At 38.2% G+C, this 11,736-nt stretch overlaps 1 protein-coding gene across 1 annotated transcript in view; it reads right to left on the reverse strand.

Annotated features, from left to right (window-relative positions):
- Window positions 1-4,947, reverse strand: part of arfgef2 (ADP-ribosylation factor guanine nucleotide-exchange factor 2 (brefeldin A-inhibited)) — a 38,040-nt gene extending 33,093 nt beyond the window's left edge. The window contains exons 1-3 of the mRNA XM_079239005.1: window positions 4,716-4,947; window positions 637-667; window positions 177-300 (exon numbers count right to left, since the gene is read on the reverse strand). Coding sequence (XP_079095131.1) covers window positions 177-300; window positions 637-667; window positions 4,716-4,887 — 327 coding nt within the window. The 5' untranslated portion in view covers window positions 4,888-4,947. The remainder of the gene's footprint in view (window positions 1-176; window positions 301-636; window positions 668-4,715) is intronic.
- Window positions 4,948-11,736: the final 6,789 nt, after the last annotated feature.

Consider the following 11,736-nt stretch of genomic DNA (forward strand, 5'->3'; position numbering starts at 1 on the left):
AGGTGGAGTTGGATTTCACCCACATGCCAAGCTGAAGCATGCAAGTTGATAATCAAACCAAAAATGACCTGCAGTGGAAAAGTGATGGAAGTTTTTCTGACTGTAGGCATGAAGTCAAGTCCTCATATCTGTGTGTGTGTGTGTGTGTGTGTGTGTGTGTATGTGTGATCATTAACCTGCAGACAATCCAAAGAGGTGCTAACAATCCGAGGGGACTTTGACTGACAGGCCAACTCGAAGGGCAGCACGTATTTGTCAGCCTCGATGTAATTGGCTCTGGGTGCGACCACGGTACCATCCCTAAAACACAAACAGCTGAATGAGCTTCATCCGAAACACTAACGCCGAAGGTTCAGTTAAAACTATTTAATACATATTTACATGCATTCAGTAGCTCTCAGATTAAATTTTATAGGCTTCGTTTCTGAAACTGCCGTTGGCAGCAGGCATGATACCTAAAGGCTGCAGCTACAAAAAAAACTCAATCTCCATAGTAACAGATCACAGTGAGCGGCTCCAGACTCAGACTGGAACAACGTATAGCAAAAAGACAGGTGGAAATTAAAGTATATCCATGGCGGCGCTGTCATTGTGTTGTTGGAACAGATAAGAGGCAGAGCGAGCAGTAATACTTACTTTTGTTTTTCCAGTTCTTCTTTGATTTCATCTGTGAAAAAAGAAACAAAAGACATTAAGCAGAAGATCTTATGGCAAATAAGACTTCAGCATAACTTCAACGCTCACCTGTATTGTAGTTTAATTTACAAGTGCTACCTCTGGTCCAGGTATTGAATTTATAGCTAAGAATTTAACCTGGGATAACCTGTGTTTTTAATGCTGGCCCTTCTTACATAATCTGTTTAGTTGATATATTTTTACAATCACCACATAACGCTGCCCGCTCTTCAACCAGAGCTGGTCAAACCTAATTTCCATTTAAACATTTAACTGAGAACGCATACTCTTCTGAACTTGTCATTGCAGTCTGGCGACATTGTGAGTAACCTGGTACATCCAGTCTGATGTGATCGACCAAATCAACTAGATTCTCTCTCTCACACACACACACACACACATAAAGCATTAATAGCTCAACTCTGACAAATTGTCCCATATCTCTAGGCTTCACAGAGGAAATAAGGTTGAGCAACATTAACCAGAAATTGTCACAATCACAGTTATAGTGATGAACATACTTTAAGAAACAACCTCCAATATGTGACCTGTCATTGCATGTAATAAACTGTGAGCTCAGCTCCTTTCCTACTGTCTAGTTAACACTGGACCTTTATATATAAAAAAAAAATAAAAAAAATTAAGCATTATTAATGCTCAAAGATTTATTGATTTAGTTAACTTGCCTCTAATGTTGCATAAAAAGGAAGAAAATATTCACAGCTCTTTCCACTGCATGCCTAGTCAGACATGGAGGAAGCACATGAAAATGCCTGCAGTTTAAAGCAGAAGAAATTAGATATTTATATGCTAGAACAAGTAGTTTGTGTCTGTGGATAATACAGCACTGCTTGAAAGTTTGTGAAGCCCTTAAATCTTCTGCATAAATATAACCCCAAAAAACTGAAATATTGTTCAAGGCAATGTGTTTATTTAAGGAAACGATCTAATATTATATATCTGTGAGTGGAAAGTTGGGATTAACAAGAATAAGAAGTAAAATTGAAAATGTTTTTTTTTGTTTTTTTACTAACTGAGAGGACCACTACATGTAAGTGGATGTCTTGCTTATTTATTGAAGCGCAGGAATAGATCAGCATCTGTTTTTCACACAATGATTGTTTGGCGCCTCTAAAAGAGCTGCTTTTTGTTAACAGAAGAATCTGAACACCATGTCAGAAGTAGAGCTTGTGCAAATAGAAGAAACTTAAAAGAGTTTTGTTATTGTCCCCAGAAGTGCCCAGCAACAAAGATCACTCCAAAAACAACAAGTAGAGAACTCTGGAGAGTCCGAGGACTCCTTCAGCACATTAACAGGGACTATTAGCCTCTATAGTTAATGACTTTATGAATAACAGCTGCTGGCAAAGAGGAGCAATGCTGCTCGTCTGCAGTTTGCTAAATAAATTTGTTGGATGACTCTTGTTTGACATGAAATGTGGAGAAAACATCCACAATGTTTTCTCACTTAAACATAAACACAAAACCTACCCTACAATATTTGTAATGGGACAACAGATTGCAAATGTAGATGAGTTTAGATATCTGGGCGTTAAATATAATTTGTCCAACTTTAGATGTATAAGAAACTCACTGACAACAGAAGGAGCTAGGATTCACTTGAATGCAATGATTTTGCATTCAAGTCCAGCTTATTGACCAGTATTTGCATTTATCTTTTGGTATGTCATGTTGGTCACAAGCAAACAAGACAACCATCAAACCACTGGAAACTCTTCATAAACAAGCACTTAGGAAAACACGACAGTATCACAATTGCTAAATAATCAGAAAATATATGTTAAACTTGAACAATAATATCAAATGTGCTTATTTATGTCTGCTTTTTAAAATAATTCATAACATGGCGCCTCCACCTCCCAAAGAGTTTGTTACATTAACATCTGAAAAAATGATGAGAACAACACGATCAACGACAGCTGGACAATGTGCAATACCAAAAACAAAAACAACATTTGGACAATCAACATTTTCATTTAAAACAAAAACAGAATGGAATAAACTTCCGGCAGAACTTAAATTATGCAAAAAATCTTAAAATATTCTGTACAGAAACAAAACATCTTTTCAATGCACAGATATGTGAGCACTATTTGGTGTGTATCCCTTTGTAGTGTAGTGCACTTCACAGGGGACAGGGGTTTGACAGTGCACAGATGCACCTTTTATTATGGTCATTTTTACTGTTTTATTATGAAATGTTGAACTTTTGTATCTTTTTACATTGTTTTGTGTTTAATTTATGTCTCTGTGTCTTGTTAATCCAGGGACTACAGATGGAAATTAGTTCTGAGAGCTATAATCTGGTACTGGGCATATTTTCTCTGTGATTAATGCTGATGTACATTGTCCCTGTCAAATAAACTAAACTAAATGGGAAATGGGGCATACAGATAGTAAAATAAAGCCCACATTTGTGACGAGAGGAGGAGTGCTGGGTGCTGCTTGTGTCATTAATAATGAGAGAGGGCCACTGGAAGACAGGTTAGACAGCAAAATATCACACACTCCCAACACAGCAGGTAAGACTGCTGAGGAACATGTCCTGATACACTGAGCTTCTTTCTCTCTCTCTTTGTCTCTCTCTCTTATCCCCCCCCCCCAATAACAGTGTTGCATCATTAACATGTATGTCTCCTGTCTCAGCAGGTCTGCCTGGCCGGGAGTAGCAGTTCCTGTTGTATGTTGTCTTTCTGTCCTCCCCTCCTCCCCAACAGATTGAGTTGGAGCCTCCAACTCAATCTGTTGGTTTCCTTATATAGGCTATTATGAATTGGCTTTCATTATGTTTTTTTTTCCTGTATGTAAAGCGTCTTGAGATGGCATTGCTGTGATTTGATGCTGTATAAATAAAGTTGAATTGAATTGAACAGCGTGTCGTGGGTCTTCCCCGGGGTCTCCTCCCACAGGGACGAGCCCGAAATACCTCACCAGGGAGACGTCCAGGAGGCATCCAAACCAGATGCCCGAGCCACCCAACACTTCCATGCAATATACCTCTGACTTGAAAAAAAACTTGGTATTCTGTGTAAAATACAAAGCAGAATGTAACATTTACAAATCTCAAACCTGTGTTTCTTTAAAAGAACAACAGGACAAAGATGAAAGCGAGAAGTTTTGCTATGAATGTAAAATCAGATAAAATTCAACCTTTTTTAGTCCTCATGGGAAGATTTACGGGATTGCAGCAGCTCTAAGACAAATTATAAACACGATGGGGAAAAAAAACTGTATGTACATCATATAAAATGCCATAAACTAAGTCAAAATTGTATGTAATTGAAAACTGAGTTGAACAGCAACCTGTTAACCCACCACTCAGAGGATTCAACTCTTTCAGTACCATCTTATCACATGCTTTAAAATCCTTACTTTACATCAATATAAATATCTTTAATAGAATATTTATTCGTTGACATCCACAAGCTTTTGGCACCTGCATATTAGCAAAACCAGCTAGTCTCCCAGTTGCCACAGTGAGGTGAGTGTGTATAAATGTGCAAAGAGTTTGGCTGCACTACAAACGGCAAAAGCAAAATGAACTGTAGAGGTGTAACACTATCCGTGATTGTGTTGAAGAAGGAAAAAAAGGCAGGGACGTCAGAGTATCCGGGAGTTAGGTAGCCTCTGTGTGTGTGTGTGTGTGTGTGTGTGTGTGTGTGTGTGTGTGTGTGTGTGTGTGTGTGTGTGCAGAGCCGGACTGGACTGTCTGGCCGGCTGGGTGGCTGACAGTGATACGTACAGCACAGGGATTGGTCTGTTTCACTAGCCGACACGAGCTAAAGCAGGCTACAAGTTAACCTGTTTACTTCCTCACAGTGGCAGGACACAAAAGAAAGAAGAGTTAACATAAGACGTGAGAGTATTGACAATATATTATTAGCCATTATTGACTGTTTGGGTCAGCAGATGGCAGAGCAGGCGATGCAGGCCTACAGTCTACCAAACAAGCAAAATGTATGAATTACACACACAACACCTGGCTTAGCCAACAGGAAAACAACACAAAAGCAACATACCAAGCGCCACCTGGCAGGCTTTGCGCAGCTGGCTGTGTTGGCTTCTCTTCACCTCCTTATCCGAGAGGATTTTCTCCAGCGCCCTGGACAGAAACATGCTCTTGGTTCTGCTGTTTTCAGCCTTCGACTGCGAGTGTTGCTGCTGCGGCGGGCGGTGTGACTGTTGCTGCATCTCTCTCTGTCTCGTAGCCGCTCCTCTCTCAGGCCAACATCTTCGGCCTGGTCCTGCTAAAAGGCAGGTGACAAGGAAAACTAACGAAAAGCCAGCCTATCTGTATCCGTCCAGTCGGGGTTCTATCTCAGCTCAGAGCCGCCATGCTGACTACACGTCACGTCACGTGATTCTCAGCTGTCTTGGTTTGACAACAGAAACCCTGGAAGCGTACGTGACCTCCGAAATAGGGCTTAAATAGTCCCGGTTTCATTGTTTGACTTAAATATAACACGGATATCGGGTGAAATTGATGAAAAGTAATTTATATGGTTAAACTCCGAGTTTCGTGAGTGGTGCAGCAGTCCCCAATTTTACCACTACAGAAAATCGAGCGCTCCCAAAGAAAGCGATATTTCAACAACAGACCACCAGATGGCGACAAAACACAACATTTTCCAACAGCATTTATTAAAAAATACTTTTAGGAGCGAAAGAGTTGGGTACACAAGCCACTAATTATCAAACATTTCTGTTTGCGCTTTTAAATAATGACAACATAACAGGCTTACAAGTTGGTAGGTAGATAGATAGATAACTATGTTGTGCAATGCACAAATGCACAAAATAACACTAAGACAAAGTAAAGAAGTAGAAAAGATAAAATAGATACCTTAAAGGCACCTGTAAGGTAATAATAATAACAATAATAATAATAATAATAAAAATATAATAATAATATTAATAACAGTGTAACAATGACAGTGTAGCCTAATAATAATAGTATATTATTGTATCAGAAATGGTATTTGAAAATAATAATTTTTATAATAACCTAATAATAGAAACATAGCAAGAGTAATAATAATATCAATAGAAGTAAAAAGAAAATACGTTACATCACATTAATAACAATAATAATAAGAAGGATCATATTAATACATATGCACATATACATTTATATATATATATATATATATATATATATATATATATATATATATATATATATATATATATATATATATACACATACATGGAGGTAGGGAATTATAAAGTCTGTTTGCAGAAAGTAGGAAGGATTCTCTGTATTTTTCCTGAGAGCACCGGGGTTGAATGAGTGTGTTACTAAAACTTCTCTTTAGCTCGTTCAGTGTATTGTGGAGGAGGTGACAGAGACTGTCAATGATTGTCAGCAGCTTTGCTAGAATCCTCTCCTTCACCACCTCCTCCAGAGTGATTGGTTTACAGCCAAAAACAGACTGTGCCTTCCTAATCAATTTGTTTAGTTTGTATGCATCTATTACCTCAATGCCTGCGCCCCAAGACGCCACAGCAAAAAAGATGCTTGCCATAAATGACTGATAAAACATCTGCAGAATCTTATTGTAGACATGAAATGACCTGAGCCTTGTCAGGAAGTAAAGCCAGCTCATAATGGCCTCTGCGTTGGTGGACCAGTCCAGCTTATTGACCAGTATTAGACCCAGGTACTTGTATGAGTCCATTAGATTCACATCCGTCCCCCTGATGCAGACAGGAGAGGGCAGTGGATTATTCTTCCTACAGTCCACCACCATCTCACATTGATGGGCCTGAGTTTCCAAATCAAAGGTGACTGAAAAATAAATGAAATAAAAAATAAATAAACCACTACAATCACTTCACTGATATAGCTCTTGTTTTCCTTCTCTTAGAATGAGCCGTTCATCTACTTTTAATGTGTCCACATCCACACACATCTGTAACTATATTTATGGCACCATTCTTTTTACCATGGTGTCTCTAAATGGCCAAACTTGTGTGTGAAGGAAAAACGCAGGTTTAAAAACTGCATGACCGGCTTTGTTTGATAGGCACTGGAGCACCATTTGAGATAAATGACGCATTAAAAGGCATACCAAAGAAAACACTAAATACGTAAACAGTTTTGAGGTAGTTGCCTGTGGTGCTGTCATTGCTGCACCTGAAGCCGCTGGATTCACCTGCAGAAGAAAACACGTTTATGTCTGGAAGAATTTTGACCGCTGACAGCCATTGTTTCATTTATAACTGCGCACCTTTATCATTAGATGTCAGTAACTCTTATACTTTTTCGCTGAAGTTGCCACTTAAAGTTACAGTAATTTAAAGCAAGGCACTGTTTCTCAAGTCTGGTTCTCGGGGGCGCCCCGCTCTTCATGTTTTAGAGGTTTCCAACCCCAGCATGGTCGATTTAGATTAACTGAACTGCTCATCAAGTTTCTTGCAAGTCAACTAATAAGCTGCTAATTTAGTATTGACAGCTCTGAAACATGCAGGTCAGGGGTCCCAGACTAGGGTTTAGAAACACTGTATTTCATGCAGTACCTTCAAATGGCTACTATGGGCAAACATAGACAACTGGGATAAGTTTGCTGGTAACTGATGTGTCAAAAATCAGTGTGTTTCTTGGTTCTTGACAGACGGCATGTTTTATCCATTTCATTGATATTGGTGGAAAACAGGAAAACATTATTCATAAAATGTCCACGGAATTGAGAAAACCTCTAAGAGCAGCATTCAAAGTCTTATCACGAACAAAGTAAGAGATTCAGTTGATACCAAGTCATGGTCATGTAGACCACCAAAAACATCAGCTACAACAGCAAGAAATGAATTCATAACAATCTCACAGTTAACTTAAGCTCACTCACTCAATGTTGCTGCCTAAAGATGTATAATCATGAGGCAGTTGAATAAAATTACTCTGCATGGTCGAGCTGCTGGGAAAAAGCTGTTACTACACCAATACCACAAAGCAACCCGCTTACAGAGACCCCAAATGATTCAAAATACATGGCCAAGTCAATCCGTTTGCTCCAGCAGGAAAAAAAACTCACCTCATGCAACACTTCGAGGAGATCTCAGACCTGCAGTTCATGAAAGACAGAACCAGAATTTACAGGAATTGGATGCTTTTTAGTGAGAAGGATGAAACCATGTGAGAAAATAAGGTCCCTCATCAACAACTACAACAACTCTCGATTCAGAACTGATTTTTTGATTTATTATCATTACATTTCACTAACAAAAGGTAAAGGTAAGTAACTTCATTCTTCTATAAGCTAGATGGAACTGAGAAATTTTTAGGGCTGACTCGATTTAAATTGCGACATGTTAAAAACTTTTTTTTTTCTCGTCATTTTTCTTAATTCCACTTAAGAATAAACAACACAGTAGCCAGACCATCATTCTGCTGCTATAATGCCCAAGAAGACAAGTAAAAAGATCAATAAAAACAATAAAAATGACAAAAAAAATTTAATAATGGGAGTATTTTATCTATTTGCAAAAAAAAAAAAAAAAGATTTTTTTTTAACAAAAATATCAATTTTGAAATTGTGAAGCATAAATCCAGATTGTTTTTTTTTTTTGTTTTTTTTTTTTTGACGCAATTCCCCACCCCTAACAACTAGCATGAAATACTTCAAACTGTCATTGATGTTAAATTAGGATATACAGAGTATTAAAACACTAGGTTATGCAAACTTCTCATCATTTTGGTCATTTCAGTAGATTCTGTTGTTATCATTTTAAAAAAAGCAAACAACTGATTAACAAGCAGTGTGGAGTTCGCATGTTTAAGTGGGTTCTCTCTGGGTACTCCGTCTTCCTCCCACCATCCAGACACATGCATGTTAGGTTAATTGATCACTACATGTCTTTAGTGTGATTCGAGGGAGACTGGAGGTTTGTCTCGATGTCTTTACCCTGCAATGGACTGGTGATGTCCAGGGTTTACCCTGCTAGTTGCTGGATAGGCTCCAGTTTCTCCATGACCCTGAATTGGACTAAGTGGTGTAGAAAAACAAAAAAAAAAAAAAAAGAATGGAAAACATCCTAACCAAAACTGAAAAATTTACTTCCAGAAAAGCAGAACATAAAGCAATTAAACGGACAGATGAGTGATGAAACAGGACTTCATGACAGTTTGGCGGGAAGATGGTAGTCATTACCTCTCCCGTAAACACACACATGGACATCGTAATTCTGGATGTTTCAGTTTATTCCAGCAGTTTTTTCCAAAAGGAGGCTGGGTACTGCTGAGGATGATGGTGCATCTACAAATACGAACATCCTGCAAAGCTGATCTGCAAACTGCTAAACAGGAAAGGTGGAATCTTTTTTTTCCATTGGTTCACACGTCAAAGATGCAATGCAGTCATACAAACCAGGTTAGCCGCCACCCCCCCCAATCACTTAAATTTATTCAGTTTCACAAAGTCTGAATGCTTCATCATCTTGCAACATCTTCTGCTGTAGTCATAATTTTCAGCTTTTAACATAGTTTTAAAAAATATGATCTAAGTGTGGCGATTTCACATATTAAGTCAGGGATTGTTTTATATACCATGATTTCTCATCTGTACAAAAACTAACAAAGCATAATCTTTCCTTCATTCCCTGGAAAACCATTTCCCAACATCAACAGAGAGCAAACAGTGATTATTGCTACATATTAGTTTATTTTATCCAGCTCTGCCATTCAGCAGTAACAGGTATGTCTATTTATTCGTACATCTGCAGTTGACTCTTAAAACAATTTCATTTAATGTCATAAAAACATACATAATATCACACACCGATATGAAAATACTGACATTATTCATTACAAATCTATGCCATAGGATTTATCTGGCAAGCAAAAATCATTGCTTGATCTCTTTTAAAAAAAAAAAAAAAAAAATCCAACTCAAAGCAAAACATTTCCGAACATTTTTGAGGCTGCATCAGTCCAAACGTTCCTCTACCAAAATAATTCACAGTATGGAAAAAAGAAGTAGTAGTTGAAAATAGTTTGTCATATCATGAACAGATTTTTCTCTATAACCAGAAGAGCAAAATCACTTACTGAAATGATCTCTATGGGTAATACATCTACCGTAACCTTTTTTCATTTGAACATGATGACAATCAGGAATACACAAAAGCATTTGTTATTAAAAAAAAAAAAAAAACCCAAAACATCTTAAAATGTGTACAAAGAAAGAAAATATCCTGACACAAGATGAGAGAATAAATAAAAAAGCAGATGTGGTTACAATCCCAGTGTCCTGTGGTGAAGTTTGAGATATGGAAAATAAATTAACAATGATTATTGATCGACATCCATGCAGTTTCACTCATTACAGTCTGGAAAAAACAAGACCCCAACCAGCATTTGCTGTACCATAGAAGGTCAGAAAGATAGTACCTCATACACACATCTTAGAGTACAACGGATGTACTGGCTTCCACTTGTGGATTTTCAGGTCTAATGGGCTCATCAGACAATGAAAAACTAAACAGAGCTGCAAATAATTAACATGAGCATGATAGTGATCATGAAGCTGACATTACTGAAAGTGACTAAGTGTGTGCCTTTTTTAATGCACAAAACAAGCCTACACTAATGTGAGGCTTAGCACTTAACGGGAGAGCTAACGGTGAAAATCAATATGAGAAATAATAGACCATCTGCTCTCACTTCAGTGAGCCAGTTAGCAGCAGCGTGCAGCAGGAAGGGATGTACAGGATGCTCCGAACGAACGGTACTGATCTGTGTCATGATTAATGTGAGGAAACGTCTCTAGTCTGCCACAACTGTCATGTGTCAGACAGGACGTGTTTGTGAATCCCGAGGAAACATAACATGGATCAGGCTTTTGCTTTAAGGATGCTCAACCTCAATAGAAACAATAAATACAGGTAAGAGCTGCGAGGCACTGCACATAAAAGCAGACGTGCCTCACCTTTAACAAACACAGAAAGTGAATTGGTTTGTTCCTCTCCATGTGAGCGAGTCACCTTATCTCACTTCTGCAGTTCTATTTTCTAACATTACAGCACAGCTAACTGTGGGCCTCTTTGTACCAGTTAAATAGTTCATCTGAACAGATTACATCACTGAATTCATAAGAATTAAAACACCAAAATGCATATTGCAGATTATTCATATATAAAGAGGAGTCAACAAAAGAGGTGGTAGTGTACAGAAAAACAGATTACATGTATTAAATCGTGGTCCAGCGAGAATTGAGAGGGAGAAAAAGAAAATTAAAATCACTCACATTTTTTTTCCCATTTATACACATGCAGCAGGGGAAATAGCCCTTGTTGTGGAAGGAAAAGGTAGTGAAATATGAAAGAAATACAAGGAGAATTAATTTGAAGATGTCCTATGGTGAAGTGTGACTAATTCCCAGGAGTAAACAATCTGTAAAAGAGTAATATTCAGGCCAATAATGAAAGAATGAAGGAAAGACAATGTTATAGTAAAAATACAGGCTTGATGACAAAAATGATTCTTACAGTACAAGCAATCTCAAAGCTTCACCAAAACGTGAGGTAAAGAAAGGAAAGCGAGTAAAGCAGTGGCTAAAATGATCCTAATACACAACCAAGATGTGTTTTTCCTTTGAAAGGAGGCTTTCCCTCAAGTAAAAGCTGCAGATTTCAGCATTTGAGCAAAGGACATCACGCTGCCTTGCATCCTGTGAATCTTAAACAGGAGAAGGACGATGGTCGGGGCTTTGTGACTTGGAGGCAATGCAAAGCCAAGGATCGGTACTAATGCTTGAGCAAAAGTGTGTTTTTTTTTTAATGGAAAAGATTAAACTTGTTCACACAAACTTGTGAGACACCAGAGGGAGGATGGGATGTCTCATCTCTGCTCTCTCATGGAGGCTTACATTACCAGCTGAGGGGCTAAAAAGAGTGCTTCTAGCGGTTTAGATTGGAGCGCAGTTGGACATTAGATCAGATCATGTGATCTTACTATACCCATGAAAGGTGGGGGGTGGGGTGAGTTATCGCTATGGCACACATGCATCATCATTGGCATGTAGAAAAGTAAAGTATGGGGTTTAG

The sequence above is a fragment of the Telmatherina bonti genome (assembly GCF_933228915.1).
Source record: "Telmatherina bonti genome assembly, chromosome: 4".
Taxonomy (NCBI): Eukaryota; Metazoa; Chordata; class Actinopteri; order Atheriniformes; family Telmatherinidae; genus Telmatherina; species Telmatherina bonti.